We start from the raw sequence: 25,680 nt of genomic DNA, 5'->3' as shown, positions 1-25,680 counted from the left end.
TCTCTCAATTCAATATTCATACTCTCAAATAGGTACATAATATAATAATGTAAACACTAAGAGCAGTCAATCTCTTTGATAATTAATAATGGCATCTAGCTATATCAAAAACAATACTAAAAATGTGTCTAGCAATAGTTTAAAAAAATGTTACCAATATCAAATAAAAGATAAACGGACAACAATTATTAACAAATTATTTATACCAACTATTGGTCCCCGTGAAATAAATCAAAAGGGTATCTCTAATAACTAATAATAATAAGGGTATAACTAATGAATAAAATAGAAAAAATTGTTGTTTCATGGTCTAAATATAAAATAGTGATTAGTAAGTTTAAAAGTGAAAAGTAACTGTTTAATCAAGTTTCTTGTCATACGTTTTTGGCTTTCGAAGCCATAAATTCCTTTTACATGGTTATTTAGTCCTACAGTTTTCATTTTCATATTAGTTAAAATGTATACTAAATTGACATTGAAATTTGAATAAATAAATATTAATGTTCAATGGTTGGATAAATTATATTGTTATTTAAGAGCCGGATTGGCACATTGAAATTTGGATATAATATAATATAGCTGGTACATATATAAATGAAATTTAAATGAAGTACTAAATCGCGATTAATTAGTATGTCTACCGGCAACACAAAATATGTGCCGCTCACTTTCTATTTATTATTTTTTTTTAAATAAAGTTGTTTATAATTTATACAAAAATGATTGAAATTGTTATCAGTTTCATAAACGTGTTATCAGATTATCAGGAAAAAAAACAATACAATTAATGTTAGATCATCTATAGAAATTGTCAAAATAAATAGGCGAGATGCCTAAATGTTACCAAGTACTTAATTATCCGTAATTGAAATGTATAATTGTCATAAATAGTAAATAATGTAGTAATTAGCATCTTTACGTGCTATTTTTTTTAAAGAAGGCGATACGTCGTTACCATTACAATCACTAATGAAACAATTGACTAAAATATGGATAGCCAATCCGAGTTTTATTTTTAATACATATCGTTTTTCATCAATCTATATAGGTACAGTAAGTTTGTTGATAAATTCAAATTACCATTATGACGTGTGAATTAATTTAATTGTAGAATAGGCCAATGAAATGCGTTTCAATAAACTAGAGATGATTACATTGGCACAGCAACCATCAAATAAATTTGATAAAGAAGGTTTGTTATTTGTGCGTGAACGACAAGAAGGGTTTTTTAGAAGAACAGAAAGTGAGTAAAGGACATTCAGCTTATTCATATGTTATGCTATGAGTTATTTACGAATAGTTTTATCAAACTATGGTTTGTGCTGTAGGAACTGAAAATTAATTGGCGTTTTACAAAAATAGTAAAACTAACCTTCATAAGCTTAGCATGATTTTTTCATAACATTTTGTATGTCTAATCTTTTATTAGTCCCATATTGCATGTAATATTTAAAATTTTTTAGAATATGGATTTTAGATTGGGATAAAATACAAATTTTAACAATCAGCAGTGTAATATATGTAATTAATCTAATTAATCGACCTTAAATAAATATTAAAAATATACCCAATTGTTTTTTAACTAATTTTGTTGAATTTTAACTACTGGTTAGTAAATAATGAAATATACCTAGTTAAAACTTATCATTTCAAAATAGGTCATTAAAATAGTCATTTCAAAATAGGCTTAAGAAAAAAAAATTTTTTTTTTACTTAAAGCTTAAATTATACAAAACGAAATATTAGAAAACATATTTCTTTTAAGTTTACATCAAAAGCCTATGTATTGTAAACTGCGGTTTTAACACCTGTTTCTTTATGAAGTACTAAAATTTTGAAAAAATGACGTGTAATATTTAAAAAAAATTACCTAACAATAATAATTATTTAGTTCTTGTATTTTTTTTTGTCAGTCAGAAGTAAGATTTAGGGAGGATAACTTTTAAAATTTAAATGTTAATGAATACATTTAATTAGGTTTTTAAATTAGGAATAACTTGTTCAACATTTTGGGTAGTTGATATCCAGCTTTAAGTCAGTACTTATAAAGTTATTAGAGTTAAAAATTTAGGACAAGAGAAGGAGTGTAAGATTATTTTTATCTACACGTATTACTCAACTGCACTCTACCTCCCATCCTAAATTTTAAACTCTATTAACTTTAAAAGTAATGATTCAAAACTGATTATTGACTATTTTTATTTTTTAGCAAATTATTTTTAATTAAAAAAAAACAAATATAATGTTTACATTACCTTTTAAGTTTTCAAAAGTTTCCCTCTAAATCTAGCTTCTGACTAAAACAAAAAATACAAAAACTTTTAATTACTATTATTTAATCTAAATTTATGTATATAATTTTCACAAGACATTTTTTTTTTAAATTTTAGTATTAACAAGTTTTACATGAAATTTTTAACACCCTGTATAATAAAAAATTGTTTTCAAATTGTTCTCAAAAGAAACTTATGTAGTTGATGCAAGATTCAACACATAAACTGCTATGTATTCCAAACTATTAACTTAATTTTTAGACTATTAGATTTGATGATTAATTTCAGAAAGAGATTCAAAGAGAAGCAAAAAACGTGAACGACTAAGCGATCTAAACTGTTATGGCGGATCACAAAAAGGTATATAGATCTAAAAAAAAGTAAATTAATTGATATTGAGATAATCAATAATTTCATGTGTAATTTTTATGAAGTGGGTTACATTTTCTTAGTAGTTGTCAATTATGTCACTGTGAATTATCAGTTGTTCTTAGGGACCAGTATAACAGTTAAGATTGTATCATTAAGATTTACCATAATAAATCTTTAAAAGGGAGCAGTTAGAAAACTGTACAGTTTTATCATACTCATAATTAATCATAGCATGCCACTTAATATGTTATCGCATGATATATATATAAATATTAATATATATATTTAATTTACTGATGTCCTATTAGTCAAATCTAACATTTTATTTATTTATAAAACCATAATAATTCTAGAGGTATTTTTAATGCATGATAAAAAAACATTTATTTGTTTATATATTATATTATTTAAGTAAAAAAACATTTGTTTAAACAATATACAAAAACATTGATCCAAACACAAATTATTGATCAGTATTAATGAGTGGTAAGTGTCACAGTAGATAATGAGATAATGTCTACCCGCTTAGAAAGTGGGAAAATAATCTAGTTTTTTCAAATTAAAACGACAAATATTTTTATAGAAATTTCAGTAAGAAATATATATTTTAATTCAAAACTATTTTATCTTAGTCTTAGAATAGTGCAGTTGATGCCCGGGTGGTGTGCACTCGTTGAACTGGTATGCCTACAAAGTAAACATTTTATTATTGTAGAAATATATATATATATATATATATGAGCCGATTTAGTTAAAGTCTTATTCTGCTCGGTGAAAATAAGGAAGGCTGAGAAGAAGAATGGTGGCAGTAGGTGGCTACGATCTACTGGTTCCTTTGAATAGGTACCACATAGTGCCAGTTTTTTTTTTTTTTCATCTTGACGTAGCTCACACCTAGCAAATGGTATTAACAAATAAAACAAAACCTAAATTTCACTCTTCAAATAAATATGCAAAAAGAAGGTTTACTTGAAAAATTTGATTGAAAACACACTAACATATTATCAAAGTTAAACATTTTTGTTAATTTAATTTCACTAATATTATTATTGTTGTTATTTTATAGTTACTATTTTTTTTTTCAAATTTATTATAATATAACAAATATAAATTATATGCTAGACTACCTGGTATGCCTTATTTATCTAGTTTCCATACAATACATATCTCGCACCCTAGCATGTGAGTGTAGCCAGCTGGGCAGCATGTTTGAGTAAAAAAAAGAGATTAAAAACATTAGTTCTTCATTATATATTTATATATTTTTTTTTAAAATTAAAACAAACAAAAAATTATTTTATAACATTCTTCTTATATTTCACTTATTTATAATGTTGTACAAACTATATTACAGGTTGATCAATCACTAAATTTTCATATATAATATTATTAACTTAAAATAATAATTAATAAATTACAATTTTTCTTTTTGGTATTTTTTTGTAAGTTCAAAATTATTAGCAAGATATATGTGTGAATAATTAAGTTTGATGGTGAGAGCCAGGTGATAACGTACATTCATAGATAGATTCCTCTAAATATTAATTACTTAAAGAAAGATTCAAAACTTATTATTTATTGGTGTATTTTTCAAAACCCCCAGACCTCAATTTTCTGGTGCAACATAAGAACTTGATTATGCAAAATGTATTATACTTGTTTGATGATAGGTTTAAAAGCAAAAAATAGAAACTGATAAAATTAAAATAGAATAACATTTTAGGGGAATGACATTTTTATTCATATGAAAAGATTTTATTGAAAAAAAATATTTTTTTAAGGATTTTTTCTACAAAGAATTAAAGAAAAAAATTAACAGCCAATAAAATAATGAATCCTATTTAAATAATAATAAATAAAATAATTTTCTTTACTGGTCCTTTTAATAAATAAATAGAGAATAATTGTTTTTTTTAATATTGTATAAACAAAAATAATGTGTTGTTTAAAATTGACATAATGGTTTAAACATACCAGTTAGTCATTAATTTTATTTATTTTTCATATTAAAGCAAATTTTGAACGCTGGTGTCGCTTAAGGGGTAACCTACTGTTTTATCTGAAATCTCACGATCAACTCTCAGATTTACTGGGTATTATTATTTTACAAAACTATACTGTACAGTTAGACGAATCTCCACCGGATGGACCTTTTAGTTTTCAAATAGGTAAGTCCATTAAATAATGTGTTGATTTGTTTGTATGAAAGATTATGTCAATAATATTATTATTTGATTATAAAATATTAGTATTTGAAAACGGAGTTTGCCAACAAATTGCTGCTCATACAGAAATAGAAAGAGATTCTTGGCTAGAAGCTATAAAACAAGCAGATTACGATATCATGCGGGCAAGACTATTAAAGCTTAGAAGGCAATTGGAAGAAAAGCAAAAACCAAATTTAGATATTAACATGTGGAGACTTCGTAAAAATCAACCCAAATTAGGTAAAGTTTATTGTATTATTGGATATTTTTTTACAAAATATTTTAAACTGTATATTTTACTGATAGATCTGTCAAGAGTTCCATTATGTGAAATATGCTTTTCCTGTGATAATCTTATGTGCGATGGTCATGGACGTTCCCCAAATCCGGCTATTGTTGTGTCTATATACATTCCCAGTGAAAATGTCTGGATAAATTATGCTAATACCGAAAGCATTAGTGATAGTAGTAATCCAACATTTTTAAGAACTGTTTGGCTTCAGTGCAGTGATGGTCTAACTGAAGATTGCATTCTTAGAATATCGGTTTATGATGTACGAGAGTCCGTTTCTGGTACTGCAATAAAAATGGGTCATTGTGAAACAAAACTATCTTCACTAATGGAAACAACAAACTCTGGTAATAATGGACAACGAGTACGTCTTCCATTAACATCTTTTAGTAATCAGTCAGATTCAGATAAAATTATTGGTTTTATTACCATGACTATATGTCGCCCGGACAAACAAGTTGAACACAACATGAGTACAGAATCAACACCTTGTAAATCAATTATGTATACTAATCCTAATCTTCCAGTAAGCCCATTTAGATAATTAAAATTATTGTAAATTATTAATGGAAATTTATTTAATTAGATGATAAACCATCGACGAACACAATCGCTTCCTCCAAGACTTGGATCTAGATTACGTATTCCATTACAAAATTACTTATATTTATTATTTGATAATATATCGTTTGTTACTTATCGTTTTCATTCCGGTTTACGTGGTGATATTTCTTTGTATGAAATTATGGCAGAAAGCAAATTTTGTTTTTACCTGCCTCAACAACTTTTGTAAGTATTTTGTGTATGCCTTTTTAATTACATTTAAACATTAATTACATCTAAACATTATATGATTTAATGTTTGAAAACAGAAATATATGGATACTTGAAGAAAAAGAGCTTTTACAAGAAGTGTCGGGAATGGGCGAACTTGCTGAACCTTGGCATTCTAAACAAGTAGAATTACTTGATCGTCATTTACAACTTTTACATTTGTATTCGCAAGCCAAGCAAAATTTGGAAAATCAAAAAGGTACTTACAGTTTTTAAATATGTAATTAATTATTATTTTATTTTTATTTATATAATATTTTAGTAAACTCTTTTTTATTTAACCAATTTTTTTTTTTTAAACAATTTTAGGAGTTAATTTTAAGCCAAGTTCCCGTAAAAACGATCGTTCATTAGAATTTGCTCCTACAAATTTACACTTGCAACGGATTTGGGTACAGAATGATACATTAAAAAAGAATGGATTTTATGATATTATTACAGTTGGCGCGTTTACTGCGCATTCACATAAATCTAAAACTGGAGGATTGATCAAGTAAAAAAATTAATAAATGTTGAAACTTATATTTAAAATTGTTTACTTACTTAGTTCATTTTTATAGACTATTGCAACAGCTAAAAGAAGCTCCTCTTAAAACTAATGGTAATGCTATTATCAGTAGTAAAATTACAATGGCTTTTGATGCAATTCAAGCAATTAAGTTGCTTCGACGAGAAGTAGTCGATGCAATGAAAACTTTATTAAGTTTAGCTAAAGATAAACAAACCACAGGGATGATGCCGATTTGCAATGATATGATGTCCAAAGTACTAAATATTCTTAAATTGTCAAAGATATACCCTGTTCCACAAGAGAGCATATTTGGGCTAAAACCAAAACGCGTTACTTCTAGTTGCGCAGGCAAAAGTAACGCATTTTGACTTCTGCTCATGTATGCTCCCTCGTGGCCCAGAGTATAGTTATGTATGAACATTATTTTTTTTTTTTCGTAGACTCAAATTTTGTTAAGCCTTTGGGATCCAAAGCTTGTGGAAGAAGCATTAAACTTTATTGAAGAACATAAAGTCACCCCTGTAGCAAGTGATGATGGCTATTCAATTAAGCACACTTCTGATTATCATGTGTCTCCATTTAAACGTATAGCTAGTCAAATTAATTTTGATTTGCAATCACCAGATACTGAAGAATTATATATGCCAGAAAGTCCAAAGGGTTTAAAAAATTTTATGAAATTTAATGCAAAAGGTATAAAAGAAGAACAAGATTTAAGTGATGATCAAGATAAACAGCAATTCATAATATTTCCAGAATGTGAAAGTGACATTGATAAAGACTATAATGAGATAGAGACAACCGGTAAAGCTTGTAACTGTAATATTGAAGTTAATTATTTGTAATATACTTAGTATACTATTTTATTTAGACACAAAAAATAACTCTATAATAAGTGAAAATGGAAATGGAATGAAAACGGGTCAATTTTTAGATACTTACTCTATGTGCAATTCGCCATCTGCCAACTACTACAAACCGACTGAAGAACCAGAACCTTGGGAGCTTACTCAATTGAACATCGAGGCTAGTATTATGTGTCTTGTGAGTAAAGTTAAATTTTTATGTGGTCGTTGTAATAGCCCTGCAGTAAGATTACGATCCCAAAGATGTCACAGTTTTCGGTCAAACGTTGCATTTTCAAAGCAAGTATGTTCTTAAAGGTGTTGTATATGCTTCTAATAATAAGTAGTTAATTTTGAAAAATATTATTTAGGGATTAGAAATTGGTAACCAACCTGCAAGTTTGGATTCGGATTTCAACAAACGAGCAATCTCAACAGAAATAAATTCAGAAATGTTAACTACAGATAATATTATAAAGTATGTCAGTATGTAGTCATACATAGTGTATTTTCTTTTATACCAATGCTGCTTCAAATTTTAACTTTTGTATGTTTAGTGCAAAACCTAGAAACAAGTTTACGGAAGGACTTGACTTCAACTTAATGACTGATTGGGCAACTGAATTAAAACCTAGTATGCGTAAATTACGACAGGCGATGGATGGTTTATTGAAAACTGCTAGGCTTACGCATAGTGTTTTCAGAGTTCAAGAAGATAAAAGATCTGCTGAAAGATCTTGTAATGTTCGATATAGAAGACATGTTTGTTTTGCTCAAGCGGTAATTTAAATTCTTAACATATTACATGTTTTGTAATTTACAAATTGTAAGTGTGAACTATTTGTAACTTAATGATTTAGTTAACTGCGCTTGTAAGTGGTCTAATGGCAAGGCTGTGGTGTCAAAAACCTGATGCAGAGTTTTTATTTATGTTAACATCAATTGGTTGTCTTGCTTCTTTTGAATGCCTTTTAAGTTATTATGGTAATGAAATTGATATGTGGGGTGACATGGCTATTGCTGTTGAAGATTTAGCAACAGTGAATTTCACACTTTTGCCACTATCACAAGCTGTCAGGTATTTTATATTTATTATTTTATAATACACATTGTTGGTATCTTGAATTTTGATTTAAAAAATTAACATATAATTTATTTAACAGAGATAATCCGAAAGATGAAATCATGCCACGTATCATAGGTTCAAGAAATTCATTATGTGTGCTGTTACCTGTTCCTGATTTAGTTCATTCTTTAATTTCTTCTAAAATAATTGCTCCATTTCGAGTGACGCCTGTTTTCTTCAACATTGGCATTAATGAAATGGCTACTCTTGCTGAAAATTTAGGAAATACAAAACCGCAAGATAGCAGCAATATGGATAATTTTGAAAGATTAAACGAGTTTTGTTCAAGGTACCGTAAACTTAATATGGCCAAGGATAGGGAATGTGAAAGACAAGGGGCTTCCCTTACAGAAATGATGACCAATTTAAAAGATTCATTCTATAGTAATAGAAGTAAAAATGTCGAAGCATTACAGTTAGCAGCAAAGGTGTGCCGTAGGCTAAAAGGTATTTTGGTAACCAAATTTAAAATCATATTAATTAATAAATGTACCGTAAAACCACCTATCCAGCCAATTTAACTGTTTTTGTTATTTTTAATTTTTAGGTTTACGATTTACTAGTTGCAAAAGTGCCAAAGATCGTACTGGTATGTCAGTGACGCTCGAACAATGTTCCATACTTAACTTAGAATATGGATTAGCAGAAAACGAAATTCAGAGAGCTTTGGATTGTATGAGAAGGTAACTAATCTACCTAACTATATGACGACAAATAAAGTGTTAAGTGTAGTAACGGATGCTAATTTATTTTTATATCTTACAGCGAGGGTTGTAGAAGAGAAAATACGTACAAGAACACTGGTGTTAGAAAATATGCTTTTAACAGATTACAACATTTTACATTACCTGAGCAATACAGACCGCCGGCAGGTACTTACGGATCAAGTCAAACTTAGAGTTACCACCTACTGAGGTTAGATATGTTTGCAGTTTATACTGACAAATGTTTTTAAATCATAATATATGGTAATTAAAATGATTTATGTTTACCATATCTATGTTCCTATGCAAAGACTGGGGACTAATGTACTTAGAATCCCTTAAATTTTTAGTTAATTTGTGAATACATAAAACATAAATTAATAAGCTCCTTTTTATCATTCATTCTTCAAGTCAAGTTTTAATATATTATTCTTATTTAAAAAATGTTATATTGTTGTTATTTATCAATAATAATAAGTATAAACAAAACCATAATTTAACTATACAATAAACTAAACAATTATTATACTTTTTTATTATTTTGTTTTTATTGAAAATTAAATAATTTAATGCAAATTGTTATTACTCCAGAATTGAATACATTAATTTAGTTTTAAGTATAATTTACTAGAGGTGGGCCGATACTCTATATCAGCCGATATTAGTGGTTTTGTTTATTTTGGAAACCAATATTTCGACCAATACCAAAATTATTATAATCAATGGTAGGTATTATGTAAAGTTGGTTCTATCGGGTATGGTTTTGTTTTAATATCGGTTCATATTTTATACAAAAAATGTTGATTTTTTTTAGTTATCGGGTACCAAACCAGTTTTATATTGGCAACATGTATCGAAATATCTGGTATTGGTGAAAAGTGGTATCGGCCCACCCCTAATAATTATTGCTATAATAGTATAGCTTTAAAATTTTAAATGTTTCTTAAAAAAAAAAAATGTATTTTCGTTATTATTTGTAACAGGTTTTAGACTCCATTTCTTAAATCTAGTATACAAAAAATCTTTATTTTGATGTTTTTAAATAATATAATTATAGTAATATTATGTATTATACCTCCATTTTGTAATTTAGGTTTTATGCTTTACCATTGAATTAAAATTATATTATATTATTGAATGTATTGAATAATAAACCATGCTATTGTTAAAAATTACAGCAACAAACATGCATTCAAGCAGGTTGAATGTAGAAGGTGCACTTGCATACGTAGTATTTACATTTAACAATCTTCAATGCAAATTAGTTATTGTTATATTTAACATTAGGTTGGCTTGTCTGTATATTATAAAATAAGCGACTATATGAAAAAAGTTAATTAACAAACATCGTAGCTAATTTCATTAGGTAATTATAAGGTTAACTATTAAAATTGTTTCAATATTAAATGTAATTAAATTCTAAGAATATATCTATTTATATTCCGGTCACTCTAAGAAGAAACCCTGACAGCAGTCTAAAACTCGTTTGCCGCCACTCAAGTTGTATCTGTATGCGGAGCCGAACAATGACAATGTTGTGGGGTGGAAGCCATTGATGCGATCTTCTTAAAGTGACTGGAGTATAATAATCTTACTATACCTATATATATATATATATATATATATATATATCTTTGTTAAACTTATCTTGATGCTCAAATTTAAAATATCAATTAAATGCACAATTTTTTATAGGATTTAAGTATAATGTATTTATAATACATAATATTAAAAACATAAAAATAAATTATGCAAAATAATTCATTTAATGTGTTTATATTGTAATGTTAGTTTATTTCTACAGTATTATGTAAAAACGAAGTAAAATAAATTTATATTTATTTAAACAATAATTTATGTATTTTTTAAGTAACAAGTTTACATGTGCAATTTTTAAAGTCATTGTTATTTTGTACTTAATTATTGTTTTATAACTAGTAATTCTAATATTTAATACTTATATTTTTTATGAAAAAATAATAGTTCAATAAATTCTTAAACATTTTTTAATTAAATTTATGTTATTATATAATATTAAATTTAACATTGTTTTGGTAATTTTATGTGGTCAGAAAATATATTAATTATTGTACGATTAACTTGTAGAATTATTTTGTACTTTGAGTTTGGCCAATTACCCTTTCTTATTGAAAATTATGATAGAAAATATGTGTAAAGAATGAATAAACTTTTAAACAACACATTAATGATACTTATTATATTTAAACAAATATCCAATACAAAGATATTTTTTTATATTATTTAGTGCAATTATTTAAAAGTATAAATTCATTAACTTCTTTATAATTAGTTGATCTATACAAAAGGTCAAACTTTATGTGTTTTACCATTAATAGCAAAGTAAAAGTTCAAATGTCTAGTGTGTTAACATAAAATACTTAAATTTGTACTAATTAGGAACAACTATAATAATATATTATTTTTGACTTAAACTTAACATTACTTGTTAACTTTTAATTATGTGAATACAAAATATAAAAAATATAGTGCATTTTTAGTGCTGTAATAACAAAATATTTTTGAAAAACAAATACAATTTAAATTAAGAAAAATAAGGACGGCATCTTTGGTATAAATCTTAAATTTACTTACACTTAAATAAAAATAAAAATTGTGTTACAAAGTTGGGAGTGTTTATTTAAAGTAATACGATTCAAATGGAATCTTATAGTATTTTTTCATTAAATAACATTGTACTATAAATTATTTTTAGTGGTGTTTTTTTCAGAATAATGTCCAGATGTTTTTTTTGATAATGAATATCCCGATGATGATTTCTTTAGCCTAGTTATATAAATAAATTATTATAACATATGGACTATTTTATAATAGTAATATAGATTTAAAAAATAAAACTACTTACTGTCTAAGTGTAGGAGTTGTTTTATGTGATATTACTGGGGTAGATTTGCGACGCAGCTTGATAGTTTTTAGACGTTCACGATCTCCTCGAATAATAGCCATACGTTCATGCACAGATCCCAAAATTAAATCATTTAGATCATAGCAAGCAGTAGTTAGCTAAACAAATATAATTTTGTGTTTTTAAAAGTAATTTATATTATTTAGTTCAATACATTAATTATTAAATGGTACACTTCACAATACTCTCAGTATTAACCTAGCACTGTATCATTAAAATATTTTTGTAAACATTTTGTTTAATACCTGATTGATGATTCTTCGATGAAGATCAAGATCTGATTCTGTTGGCTGTTGTTTTTTTAACTCTGCGTGCATTAATAGAGCAGTTTTTAATGAATCTAGAATAGTCTTTTTCAACATTTGAGCTTTTTCAGTTTTTAAAAGTCTTCTAGTTAGATAACCACGAACACCTGCATTAATGACAGTGGCTGCTGAATTTTCCACATCAGTAGGAGCCTTAGACCATCTTGCATTTGAGCCACTTCGTATTCTATGATAAAACTTTATATTTTGTTGCAAACTTGGTGATCGCAGAGGCGTTTTAAGCCTAGGCGATGAACAAGCAATGCTGCTTTTATTTATAGAATAATTAGAATTAATAGATGAAGTATCTGAATATACACTTTTGTCATTAGTAAGTGTTGTTTCAGATTGGATTGACAAGGAATTTTTATCTGATTTCTGAAATGTTTCAGAATACTCAGATCCATCAATAGAAATTCCAGATGAACTCTGTGAAATCAAATAATATCTAACAGCAATTTGTTCTTGCTCTTCTCTTTGTTTTTTTATTAAGTTTGATAATTCTTGTTGATGTCTATTTTCAATATCTAACTTTGCTTTTCTTAATCGTTCTGTTTCTATTTTCAGTTCATCAGGTGTTTTATAGTGAATGCTACCATTTATAGATTCATCATCACTTTGTTTACAACAACAATGTCTAGTTGTCGAGTTTAAACTGCTGTCATTTTCATAATTAATTCCGTTATACACAGTTATGACGCTACCTACTAAGCTTTCATCATTACTCAAGTTTGTTCCATGAGACGATGAAATGCTTTCTTTATTGTGTTGTTTTTGATCAGTATTAGGATTATGGTATATTGATTTATCAGTGTGCTTTTTTAATTCTTCGAAGTTTTTAAGTAATTCTTCATTGTTGATTGGTTCAGGAATAGAACAAAGAGAGGAACTTTTAGTCAACTTATGCTCATCAATTCTATTTTTATTACAGATACTAGGTGGTTCAGATTTAGTTTCGACAGAAAAATATTTTTCATCCAAACACTTTGGTTTGATTAATTGTTGTTGTATTTGACTATTAAGGAAGGCTACCATAACTGGACTCGGAGTTAACAATGTATACGAATTACTCCTTAAGCGAGGTGTATTATCTGTATTATCAGTTATTTCATCTTCACTGGGAGTAAAATCATTTACAGTTATGCTGGAACTGTTTTCAGTATTTTCCTGTCCCGAACTATTTTCTACTAAACTAACGCCTTCAGTTGTTAAATATTGATTTTGCTGAGGAAACAAAATATTACTAATGCCAACTTTTTTAATATTAGAATTTGAAATAGGCGTTTCTGGATTGCCGATTTCATTGTTTTTGAATATAATACTATGTGTTACATCTGTTTTTACGTCTTGCTTCTCATCGATTATTGGTTCTTTATTAATGCTGATAGGCGATTCAGGATTATCAATTTTTTGCATCTCTGTACTTGCTGTCATTACCCCACTGTCCATACTTACTCTTTTACCTTTTAGTTTCTGTTCTAACGCCAAAGCTTTTTCTTTGTAATCTCGCATTTCTTGTCTTTTTTTAGTAGATATCTAAATCAAAATATTGTTTCACAATTACTAGAAAAAATATTATTAAACATAAAAATGATAAAACTATTATAAGTATAAAGCTGTATGAAATGCTACATCTCTTTTTATTAATATTTTGGAAGAAAGCATGATTATAATTCGTACTTGTTGAATTCAATACAGAAATTACAAATTATACATACACAAAAAATAAATCCCTAAGCCTAATATTCAAAATTGTTTGAATAACATCTAATAGTTTTTTTTTCAACCTCATAGGTTGGTTTATAACTTGCTGTAAGAAGAGAAATAGCCAGTAACCAAGATTGCAACCACGGCCATGGCTAACTTTTACGCATTGCCATGTTAACCCACTTGGCTACGACACACCTAATAATGGGTGACTTCATTATTTTAATTTTAATTTATAATGAAATATGAATAGTACACAAGGAAGAATGGCAGGTCAAAATTTAAAAATGTTTTTATTTAAAAGACGTTTAAAGATAAATTAATATTATATATATTAATAAATCTTAATTGTAACGATATCAGATCCTAATAAATTACTAATTTTCGGAAGGTAAAAATAATATTATCAGCCTCGACAATTATTTTTTAAAAATATTAACGTTTATAAATTCCTTACCAAAGGTGGGATAATTGGGTTTCCACATATTTTGATACAAGATACGAAATGTTTTACGTTTGTCGCCATTATGTAAAATTCAACAATAAATATAAACAAATAATAATAAAAAAAAGCAGATGAAAAATTTCAACAACGTATAACCGATTTGTAAAATAAAATTTGATTTAACATGATAATTTGTTTTGGTATTCTAATTGTACAATTTTTCGTGAAATATTTTCACTCTCAACTCTCAAGAGCCGTTATCATATTTTTAGAGGTAAGCTAAATATTATTTTCGTTACAGATTTTCACTACCAACATAACTTAATGGAGGTAGTTTCCAAAAAATTACTAACTTACAGCACTGATACCGATAATATTGTGAGCTTGGCTAAATAAATATAGGTGTACTAGCAACGTCTTGTGATACCCACAAAATTTGCTTAACGCTATTTTCGGCCGGTAGTACATAGATAATAAATAAGTATTTATTATCTATGATTTCGTACATGAGAACCATAGACCTTATACTAAAAGACGGAACATCTGGATGGAATGCGAGCAGGTGTTCAAAGCACGGCTATCGTATTTGGATTTTGGATATATTATATACGGTATACCTATATAAATACAAGTGTACTATATAGATATATTACCAAACTGAGAACACGAATGCGCATAATCACATGACCTATTGACGTCATCCAGTCTGCTGACAGCGCAGTCACGTCGGCTCGCTGGAACTACATGCATCTCCGTCTGCTCAGTCTATATAGTAGTTTAGTTTGTAGAGGATAATAATATCCATTTTGATTTTCGTGTAATTGATAACATAAATTGTTAGCATACACGATGTAGAAAAGAGATCTTTTCTACATCGTGCTATATAGTATCACTGATATCGATATGTGATGATAGCGATTAGCGAGTAACCCGGTAAAAAACTTTAGGGCGAATGCTAAGATCCTATTATGGATTAATTATTATTATAATTTATGTTAAAGTAATGACCGAAAGAAAACATGGTCTCATCATAAGTCATTACTCATATTTCTACTTTAGTGGAGTATATAGACTATAGTATTTTGGTATAAGTAATGAACTATGATATTTGTTGTACTATAACTTGATTTTTATGTCATAATTTTAGTCATTCGTTGTCAAAGACTGAATATAATTAAGCACAAGCCGCAAATAACCAAGTTACTCGTAAGCAATTCTTGTCGGATAAATAACAACTATCTATAGTATTATTGTTTGTAGAAGAAACAAAATGAACGAAGACAATTCAGGTACTCAACCAAAGTCGGATGATTTTGACTCTACTAGTTTTATGTTTGGTAACATCGACAGCAGTGGACGACTTGAGAATGACGACATTCTGGATAGTGACACTAGAAAACATTTAGCATCCCTATCTAAACTAGGTTTTAGCACTGTTGTGTCTGAAATAATTAGTTCCTTGGAACTTGGCACAGAAAACAACTATGAAGACATAAATGGTATTGAAGAGAAGTCCCCAACGGCTCAAGATTTTTTTGATATAGATGAATTATTTGAAGAAGAGATACCAGATATGAAATTAAAAACATCTGAGAGTGATAGTAATTATGAAAAATACAAAAAAATATCTGATGAAGAAATTAATCAATCTACAAATCATAAACGGCTAGAAACCCCTTTGGCTGCTATGTTACCATCTAAATATGAAAATGTAGATGTTACTACCATATTTCCTGACTTTAGAGTTGGCAAGGTAAACCCACAGAATTTTTTAATCGTTAAAATACTTAATGTTCATTTTACTACTTACAGGTGTTAAGATTTTCAAGATTATTTAAACCTAATAAATCTAGTCGTTTACCAAACTTGTGGCGTAATGTCAAAACTAAACGTAGGAAAATAAGACTAAGCGAAGAAAGTTCGTCTGATGTTGATTCTAAAAGACAACCCTTAAAACTTGAATTTGGTCCATTGCCTCAACTCGAATCCATTGCTAGTGATGATGAGGTAATTTATTAAAAATATGATTTTGTTCTTATTTTATAAAAATGTAATTAATAATATATACACATATATCTACTTTTTTAGGAAAAATTTTTACAACCTATTGAAAATCTTTCAAAACAAACAGATCAAAGTAAACAAGAACAAGATGACAGTTTTAATAACCAAACAGACTGGAGAAATGGACCTGCTAAATTGTGGTATGATATGTTGGGAGTTCCTGAGAATGGTGAAGGTTTTGACTACGGATTTAAACTTAAAGACAAAGTAACTGCTTAATTCTTTGCTAACATACCTACTAATTTTTAAATTATTTTTAATTAAATGAATTATTATTTAATGGTTTTTAGACCAAAGAAGAAGAAAAAAAACCTGAAGAGAATCCATACCCTGATGATGCGTATTTAATGGTTAGCCAATTGCATTGGGAGGATGATATAATTTGGAATGGAGAAGATATCAAACACAAAGTCCTTCAAAAATTAAATAGCAAAACTAATGCTGCGGGGTGGTTACCAAGTAGTACTAATCGTACTGCCCAAGCTTTTAGTCAACCAGGAAAAGGAATGCTTCCACTTGCTGGTGGTTCAGTTAGATTAGCTACATCTAATATAAATGTATCTCAGTCACAAAACAAGATGGCTCTAAAACCAATTATGTAAGGTTTATTTTGAAAAATTGAATTATATTTCATTGTTTAAAATGTAATCTTTATGTATAGTGATGTTATGAATTCAAATTGAACCGAGTATCCATTTAAAAAAATGATCATACCAAACCGATTTTCAAAAATTAAAAAATTTGTTTACTATGAAATTAAAAAAAACAACTATGATTTTTTTGTACATACTTCTTATATGGTACTTCTTTTAATTTTAATAAATTAAATTTTCTTTCAACTTATTTTAATTGAGCCAATCATATTACATAATTAGATAAAATAATATAGTTTAGGAACTATGATATTCAGGTATTATTGGATTCCCAGTACAGTGGTAGATGTAGTTAACGACTAACAAAAATGTCAAAACAAACTATTTTTGTGCAAATTAAAATCCGACATGGGATGCTTTGTTACATTTAATTCAAGAGCAAACTAGAATAAAAAAATATGTCTAAATTATCGAATTTGTATTTTTTTTTTTTAACTTTAAAGTTTATAATTTGGTTTGAATTTTTATAATATTGAGTTTGCGTGTAAAACACTAATTTTTCTAAATATAATTGTTTTAGGAACTCAAAGCAACAACCAGTGAACGATACTACTGATGACACATGGTATTCTATCTTCCCAGTTGAAAATGAAGAGCTTGTGTATGGCACTTGGGAAGATGACATAATTTGGGACGCACAAAATATGGACAAAATACCTCGTCCTAAAATATTAACTTTAGATCCTAATGATGAAAATATTATCCTTGGTATACCCGATGATGTCGACCCAGCTAAGCAAAGATTGGATAATGCTACACCAGTTAAAGTCAAAATTCCACACCCACATGTCAAAAAATCAAAATTACTGCTAGGCAAAGCTGGTGTCATTAACGTATTGGAAGAAGATACACCAATGCCACCACCTAAGTCACCAGATAGAGATCCCTTTAATATTTCAAACGATTGGTATTGCTATATTTTAAATTTGTTATCAAAACATTTATTTTGTTTTATTAAAACCATTTTGAAACTAGCATCTCTGTCATTACCTCCCAGCCAAACCAGCTAAGGACCAGATAGGGGTAGAGGGAGTAACAGGCCACGAGTAGTAGTAGACAATACCAGCATTTATCTTCATACTAATTAGTTGATATTTTGCCATCTACGCGCAAATCTCGTAATTAAATAATTAATTGAATTTTTTGGGCCTATTTTATTTTTATGTGTCACGTCACGCTGCCTGCTGTTTCTCCTGACACCATTAAAACTTTAATTTATAGAATATACCTTTGTTTTAATTATTTTAGTTAGTAGTCAGTATCTTTTTCAACACATAGCCATTGTAATAAATAACAATACTGTCAATAATAATAAAATAATAACAATCGGCAACACAATTTTATCCACAATTTTGAATTTCAGTTTATTAAAATTATTAAGAAATCCAAAAAAAATATAATTAATATAATAATAATAATAATATGGTGTTAATTTTTTAGTTATTATCAGCCACGCTCATCAGAAACATCACTACGCCTCAAAGTTGGTGGTGGAAATATTATTCAACATTCTACTCCTGTGGTTGAGCTGAAAGCACCATTTATACAAACTCATATGGGACCAATGCGATTACGAAACTTCCATCGTCCTCCAATGAAACGATATTCACATGGTGATGTTGCTCAGCCCAAATTTCATTCCATACATCCTCTTTTAAAAAATATTAAAAAGAAAGCCAAGGCTAGTACTAAAAACAATGTTAACATATTATTTCCTTACTAATGTCATTTCAATTAAATTAACAACATTTATAATTGTAGCTCAGGGAACAAGAACGAATTGCTTCTGGTGGTGGAGATGTATTTTTCATGAGAACACCCGATGATTTGACTGGTCGAGATGGATCAATTATTCTTGTTGAATATTGTGAGGAGCACCCACCTCTTCTGAATCAAGTAAGAATTCAAAAAAGCAATCTAGAGTTTTGTTTCATTTATATTTGTTGTATAGGTGGGCATGTGTTCAAAAATTAAGAATTATTATAAACGTAAAATCGGTAAAGATCCTGGACCACCAAGTTTACGTTTTGGAGAAGTTGCCTATGCTCATACATCTCCATTTTTGGGAGTGTTATCACCTGGAAAAACTCTACAAGTTATTGAAAACAATTTATACCGTGTTCCAGTATATGAGCATAAGCCTATAGATACAGATTTTTTGCTTATCAGAACAAGGTAAACTTTAAATTAATTAAAACAAACTTAATATAAGTATTTAACTCCATATCAAAACTAAAAATAAACACTATTTTTTATAGACATGCATATTACATTCGAGAAATAGATGCTTTATTCACCTCTGGACAATTGTGTCCGTTGTATGAAGTTCCTGGTCCAAATTCTAAACGTGCTAATAATTTCGTCAGAGATTTTTTACAAGTAAAAATAATTATTTCAAATTTAGCAAAATGAAAAATGGTTTATTTATATTTTGGTTAGGTTTTCATTTATCGTTTATTTTGGAAAAGCCATGATTATCCACGACGTATAAGAATGGATGATATAAAAAAAGCATTTCCGTCTCATTCAGAAAGCAGTATTCGTAAGCGTCTTAAGCTATGTGCAGATTTCAAAAGAACTGGTAACAATTATAAGTAGTAGCTTACATTATTAAAAAAAAAATCTAAAATTGCTTTCTATATGTTAAGGTTCTGATTCTAACTGGTGGGTAATAAAACCAGATTTCCGTCTGCCGTCTGAGGAAGAAATTCGTTCCATGGTGTCTCCTGAGCAGTGTTGTGCCTACTTTAGTATGATTGCAGCAGAACAAAGACTAAAGGTATGTTCTTGAAGAATAGTTATTTTCAGTATAATCAATAATATATTATGTATGTACTTAAAATTTATTATTTAAATGTTGGTTATAGGATGCTGGGTATGGTGAGAAATTTATACTCACGAGTTTAGATGACGATGATGAAGAAATGCAGCTTAAAATGGATGATGAAATTAAAGTGGCTCCATGGAATACTACTCGGGCTTATATTCAAGCCATGAAAGGAAAATGCTTACTGCAACTTACTGGCCCAGCTGATCCTACTGGTTGTGGGGAAGGATTTTCATACGTTAGAGTGCCTAATAAACCAACAGTAAGTACAAAATTAAACTCAAATTAAACTTTTATCAAACTTTACCTTATTTATAATTTTAGTTAAATAAAGAAGAACAAGAATCTCAACCAAAGCGTATGGTTACGGGCACTGATGCTGATTTGAGAAGGTTATCGTTGAATAACGCAAAGGCTTTGCTTAGAAAATTTGCTGTGCCTGAAGAAGAAATTAAAAAGTTGTCACGATGGGAAGTTATTGATGTGGTTCGTACATTGTCTACAGAAAAAGCTAAGGCAGGCGAAGAAGGAATGACAAAGTTTTCTAGAGGAAATCGATTTTCCATTGCTGAACATCAAGAAAGGTTGGAATTTAGATTATTATTATTTATTAATATTAAATCAAAAGGTTACTTTATTCTTCTGAATAAAATAGTTATTAGAAAAGTGCAACATTATCAAGCTCAATAATATAACTTTCTTTTTTTTTTTAAACCATTATAAAAATTAAAATTTTGAAGTTAAGTCCAATTATTATTTTTATAAAAATATATTATACTTAAAAACTGGACCTTTAATTTCCAACATATATTTAAAACAAAAAAATATATAGATATAAAGAAGAGTGTCAACGAATATTTGATTTGCAAAATCGAGTGCTGTCATCACACGAAGTATTATCTACTGACGAAGGCGAAAGTTTGGATGAGGAAGACTGCTCTGATATAGAAGAAATGGGGAAAAATATTGAAAATATGTTATCAAATAAAAAAACTAGCACACAAGTATTATACAATTGTTTTATAATAATTATTCAATACATTATCTTTTTTTTTTTATCTTAGTTATCATTAGAAAAAGAAGAACAGGAACGACATGAACTGCGTAAGATGATTATGGGAGAACACAGTGATGAAATGAGAAAAAGGGAAAAAAAGAAATTGGACGATGAAGATAGTATGCAGTTTTCCACTACTGGGCAACCAGGTATGACAAATACTATAAATTAAAATTTTCAATAGATTAAATAATTACATGATTTATTGTTTTAGGTCGAATACTTAGAATTTATAGAACATTTCAAGGAGCTGATGGCAAAGAATTTACAAGGACAGAAGTAGTACGTAAGCCAGCTGTAATTGATGCATACGTTAAAATTAGATCGACAAGAGATGAAAGTTTCATTAAACAGTATGCTTTAATGGACGAGGCACAGAAAGAAGAAATGAAACGGGAAAAACGTAGAATACAAGAACAATTGAGACGTATTAAAAGAAATCAGGAACGGGAAAGATTTTCTAATAATTCTAGACCACAGTCTGGTAAATAATCTTTTTTTTTTATTATGTAACATAATAAGATTATAATAATATTAAAATCATATATTTTTTTAAGGATTTGGATTCACAATGACCAATAAAAATGGATCTCTCAGTGATTTAACAATGCCTACATCTGGCACCGTTACCATACCGAAACCACGAATGGAAGCCACTCCGCCTAAACCTCGTAAACCAAAACCTAGTAAAATGAAACCAGACTTGAAAGTCAGATGTGGGGCTTGTGGCAATGTTGGCCATATGAGAACAAACAAAGCTTGTCCCCAATACAATTTAAATCCTAACGCCTCTGTTAATGTAGCCCTTACTGAAGAACAAGAAGAAGAAATTGAAAAACAGATGAATATAGAAGATGAAGATTTGGTCAATGTAGACGGCACCAAAGTCACATTATCTAGTAAACTGTTAAAAGTAAGCTATCATTATTATTTAAAACATATGAAGTTAGTAAAATTATAATGTATGGATTATTTTTTAAAGCATGCAGAAGAAGTAAAGAGAAGGTCTTTGGTTTTAAAAGTACCAAAAGATGCGCTGTCGCGAAAGAAGCGCAAAAGCGAACTTCACTGTGACTACCTAAAGAAACCAGAAAGATCTGCTAACAGACGTCGTACTGATCCTTTGGTAGTTCTTTCTACAATTTTTGAATCAATTTTGAATGAAATGCGTGGTATGCCTGACGTGACTCCATTTCTTTATCCCGTCAACGCTAAAGTAAAAACTAATTTTTTTTTAATTTAATAACTACGTCGTTATACTACATAGTTAACATAAAAATAACGTTTATCAGTTGGTACCAGATTATTACAATATTGTTCAAAGACCCATGGATTTACAAACAATACGAGATGGACTTCGTTTAAAAAAATATCAAAATCGAGAAGAATTTCTTTCTGATGTAAATCAAATTGTAGAAAATTCTACACTGTATAATGGTATAGTTTTATTTGTTGACAAATTGTAATGTAACTATCGGTCAAATGTGAACATAATTTTTTAGGAGCTAAAAGTTCATTGACAGTCGCTGCACGACGTATGTTGGGTGTGTGTGTAGACCGTTTACACGAAAAAGAAGATAGACTTATGCTCCTTGAGAAGGCGATAAATCCTTTGTTAGATGATAACGACCAAGTTGCCCTAACTTATATATTAGACAATGCTGTTGGTAAAATAAAATTGATGAGTGAATCATGGCCATTTATGAAACCCGTTAATCGAAAATTGATTAAAGATTACTACAATGTAATTAAAGAACCAATTGATTTAGAAACTATTGCATCTCGAGTTTCCAGTAAGTTTTATTTTATAAAACCGATTATATATAATTAACGTGTATTAATTATAATTTTTATTTGTCTTCAAGGTCATAAATATCACAACCGAAAAGAATTTTTAGATGATATTAATTTAATTTTGGAAAACAGTATTGCTTATAATGGCGAAAATTCTGATTACACTCAGCACGCTCGAACTTTAATAAAAGCAGCAAACAATTTTATAGAAGGGGTACTTAATTTGTTTAACAAAAACATAACTAACATTTGTTTAAATTTAAATTTAACATAACTTTTAGTTTGATGAATACCTAACTCAATTGGAAAAAAATATCAGTTTGGTTCAAGCTCGAGCATTGGAACAAGTCGAAATTGATTCTGTTGCTGATGACGATTACGCCGATATGCAAGATGTTGAAGATGTATGTTAAATATGAAAAACTAGGGGGTCTTCAACAGCTTTTTTTTTTAGTATAGATACTATTGAATTGTTAAATAATACATTATTGAGAGAAAATATACATATTCAATATCACAATATTTTGATATATATTGAGATTATATCAATTTACTATTTATTTTAAAAAAGTGACAATATCCTTGAAGACCTTTATTAAGACAATCTTACAATTCATATTTTTTTTATATTATTATAATTCATTTTAAGTTAACACGATTCAAAGTATTTTGTTGAAACATTTGAAGAGTAATATTTTTTTTTTATTCTTTAGAGCTTAAACTCGCCTCAAGAGCATAAGGTCAACATTGAAGACATTGAGTTCCAAATGGAACCAGAAAGTAGTTTTAAACAAAACCACCATATTTTAGAAGACGGTATAACAATTTCACTAGGATGTCTTTATTGTGATACATATTAGACACTTATAATTAATTTGTTTAGACTTAAATTGTTCGAGTGAAGAAGACGATTTCATGGAAGTTGTTGGAGATAACCCACCGGATGACGATAGCCAACAAGTAGCTGAAGCCATGGTTTTGCTCGGTAACACAAGTTACAATTCAGCTACTGAAAATTTATCCAACCAAATCCAAGGTGAATTGTGTGAAACATGTTTATCTAACATCGTATAATTTCTGTTTTTTTAATAGGTGACGAAAGTATGGATGTCGACCCAAATTACGATCCTTCAGATTTTTTGCCTACCGGTAATATGGCATTTGGCGGCAATATCGCGGACGATAGCGTAGCTGGACAAAGTAATCAAAACAGCAGTGTTTTAGCCAAAATTCATGACGATTTGGCTATCAGTGATTCAGACGAGGACAAGAATGAAAACACAAATGTTCATGATGATAGTGATATGAAAACAGAAGGTGATTTAGGAGAATTGTGGTTTTAAAATAGTAATGTTATCAACTGTTTTACGTCTCTTTATAACACGAGTAAGTTTTCTTTATATCCATTAAGATAATATGTATGGTATTTATTATTTATTATTTGTCATTGGTTAATTATTATCTATAAACAATATAACTAAAATTAACATTATTCATTGTATACAACCTTAAACTTTTATAATTTATTATTTATTAAAAAAAATTCCTATTGTACTTCTTAATTGAAAGAAAGTTGTGAGCTTTATTTTATAAATAAAAAATTAGCTATGGAAAAAATAAGAACCTGTTAGAGACATCAAATTTGCATAGTTATAAATGGCAAATTAAAAATTTTCATGCGATTATTAGTAGAGAAAATATTCAAACGATAATAGTCATAGGCTTTTTTTTTTATAAGATATAGAAGATTGTCTTACTGTCAAACCAACATGAGTTTAATTTAAAAAAAAACCTGAAAGTATAAAATTTTCACTAAATCTAGTCAATTAAAGCAAACAAATTCTAATGTTAGATATTTATTGTTTTATGATAGGAAACTAAATTTTCATTATTATTATTATTTCACATTTAGGATTAAAATGATATTCTTTAAAATCTCTAAAAATATATCAAATTATAAATTAAATTATTATTAATTTGTCTTACTTAAAAAAATGTAATAAAAAAATCATACTTTTTTTTCTATATACTATGAAATGTATAGCCTATTTATGTATTTACATACTATGTATTTTTTTTTCTAATTTGTATTATCATATTATTGTAATAAAATGTGTTTTTTTTTAACTAAATATCCTTTTTTGCACTCTTGTTTTACAATTTATTTTTTCTATGACAAAATTCAAATACAACAATTAAGTATTTAAAACGGTACTGCTTGTTTTACTGTCTTCAACCCTTTCTTTATTATGAAACAATTTATTCTTCAACTAATCAGTCGGACATCAAATTTAATAAAATATTTTATTTGTTGTAAATTGTGCTACAAGTTTTGATAGAACTTATAGTTTTTTAGTAATTATAGATCAAAATTGAGCAAAAATGAAATAACATAATAGTTTAAATAATTGCTCATTTTTTATTGGTTACGTTATTAATAATGTTACGTTAATAATATTAATAACGTTGTTTGTTACTTCACAGATAATGGATAACCTGTTTATTTATCATTTATAGATAAACTATTGTTTAGGCTAATTTCTATTTTAGTTAAAACTAAGTTTTTGTGGTTAAGGCTTTTTTTTAAATATTTCTTTATTTTATTTCTTTAAAACTAATAACTATATAACCACAAGTGTTACTTAAAAAATGTCTAAACTGAATAACTATTGTATTCCAATTTTAGGATAGGGAGTGGAGAGAGGAAGATGTTTTATGAT

General features: G+C 28.1%; 3 protein-coding genes across 10 annotated transcripts; 2 read left to right on the top strand and 1 right to left on the bottom strand.

Moving 5' to 3' along the window:
- Positions 1-789: 789 nt before the first annotated feature.
- LOC126834465 (inositol polyphosphate-4-phosphatase type I A) lies at positions 790-11,004 on the top strand. Of its 8 annotated transcripts, XM_050566396.1 has the most exons (19): positions 790-1,048; positions 1,112-1,243; positions 2,562-2,633; positions 4,658-4,813; positions 4,895-5,092; positions 5,159-5,670; positions 5,731-5,933; positions 6,017-6,177; positions 6,288-6,471; positions 6,539-6,743; positions 6,930-7,293; positions 7,361-7,638; positions 7,706-7,812; positions 7,892-8,114; positions 8,195-8,412; positions 8,498-8,907; positions 9,008-9,143; positions 9,226-9,375; positions 10,343-10,999. In XM_050566396.1, the coding sequence occupies exons 2-18, from the start codon at positions 1,126-1,128 to the stop codon at positions 9,356-9,358; spliced, it is 3,678 nt and encodes a 1,225-aa protein (XP_050422353.1). In that variant the 5' UTR covers positions 790-1,048; positions 1,112-1,125; the 3' UTR covers positions 9,359-9,375; positions 10,343-10,999. The 8 variants fall into 8 exon arrangements, with proteins under 8 accessions (XP_050422353.1, XP_050422356.1, XP_050422354.1 ...); XM_050566399.1 differs by having other exon boundaries at positions 7,424-7,638; positions 9,226-11,004; XM_050566397.1 differs by having other exon boundaries at positions 1,117-1,243; positions 9,226-11,003.
- Positions 11,005-11,567: 563 nt separating this feature from the next.
- Positions 11,568-14,829, bottom strand: LOC126834169 (uncharacterized). Its single transcript, XM_050565912.1, has 4 exons — positions 14,578-14,829; positions 12,354-13,949; positions 12,049-12,206; positions 11,568-11,969 (listed from the first exon to the last, which is right to left on the bottom strand). Exons 1-4 carry the CDS (start codon positions 14,644-14,646, stop codon positions 11,882-11,884), a joined length of 1,911 nt encoding a protein of 636 aa, XP_050421869.1. The 5' UTR covers positions 14,647-14,829; the 3' UTR covers positions 11,568-11,881.
- Positions 14,830-15,367: 538 nt separating this feature from the next.
- Positions 15,368-24,821, top strand: LOC126834168 (transcription initiation factor TFIID subunit 1-like). Its single transcript, XM_050565911.1, has 25 exons — positions 15,368-16,318; positions 16,378-16,572; positions 16,654-16,836; positions 16,920-17,227; positions 17,803-18,189; positions 18,723-18,963; positions 19,044-19,178; positions 19,234-19,457; positions 19,541-19,661; positions 19,722-19,863; positions 19,931-20,061; positions 20,150-20,371; positions 20,434-20,693; positions 20,942-21,113; positions 21,174-21,315; positions 21,381-21,650; positions 21,724-22,079; positions 22,149-22,382; positions 22,459-22,603; positions 22,669-22,959; positions 23,032-23,174; positions 23,242-23,364; positions 23,674-23,776; positions 23,844-23,996; positions 24,053-24,821. The coding sequence occupies exons 1-25, from the start codon at positions 15,836-15,838 to the stop codon at positions 24,301-24,303; spliced, it is 5,415 nt and encodes a 1,804-aa protein (XP_050421868.1). The 5' UTR covers positions 15,368-15,835; the 3' UTR covers positions 24,304-24,821.
- The last annotated feature ends 859 nt before the right edge of the window (positions 24,822-25,680 follow it).

Source organism: Adelges cooleyi, unplaced genomic scaffold (assembly GCF_023614345.1).
Source record: "Adelges cooleyi isolate 19-005CV unplaced genomic scaffold, UGA_ACOO_1.1 ACOO_flye_CR_arks_rails_tigmint_CR_PRNA_21, whole genome shotgun sequence".
Taxonomy (NCBI): Eukaryota; Metazoa; Arthropoda; class Insecta; order Hemiptera; family Adelgidae; genus Adelges; species Adelges cooleyi.
This window is presented reverse-complemented; position numbering and strand designations above follow the sequence as displayed.

Excerpts from the sequence above, each read along its gene's own strand:
- LOC126834465 (XM_050566397.1), top strand. The coding sequence starts at position 1,126 with ATGCGTTTCAATAAACTAGAGATGATTACATTGGCACAGCAACCATCA. Across the intron at positions 5,671-5,730 it reads ATACTAATCCTAATCTTCCA|ATGATAAACCATCGACGAAC; the intron begins GTAAGCCCATTT and ends TTATTTAATTAG. Across the intron at positions 8,413-8,497 it reads CCACTATCACAAGCTGTCAG|AGATAATCCGAAAGATGAAA; the intron begins GTATTTTATATT and ends TTTATTTAACAG.
- LOC126834169 (XM_050565912.1), bottom strand. The coding sequence starts at position 14,646 with ATGGCGACAAACGTAAAACATTTCGTATCTTGTATCAAAATATGTGGA. Across the intron at positions 12,207-12,353 it reads ATCGAAGAATCATCAATCAG|CTAACTACTGCTTGCTATGA; the intron begins GTATTAAACAAA and ends ATATTTGTTTAG. Across the intron at positions 11,970-12,048 it reads ACAACTCCTACACTTAGACA|GCTAAAGAAATCATCATCGG; the intron begins GTAAGTAGTTTT and ends TTATATAACTAG.
- LOC126834168 (XM_050565911.1), top strand. The coding sequence starts at position 15,836 with ATGAACGAAGACAATTCAGGTACTCAACCAAAGTCGGATGATTTTGAC. Across the intron at positions 22,383-22,458 it reads TTTATCCCGTCAACGCTAAA|TTGGTACCAGATTATTACAA; the intron begins GTAAAAACTAAT and ends AACGTTTATCAG. Across the intron at positions 22,960-23,031 it reads TATTGCATCTCGAGTTTCCA|GTCATAAATATCACAACCGA; the intron begins GTAAGTTTTATT and ends TTTGTCTTCAAG.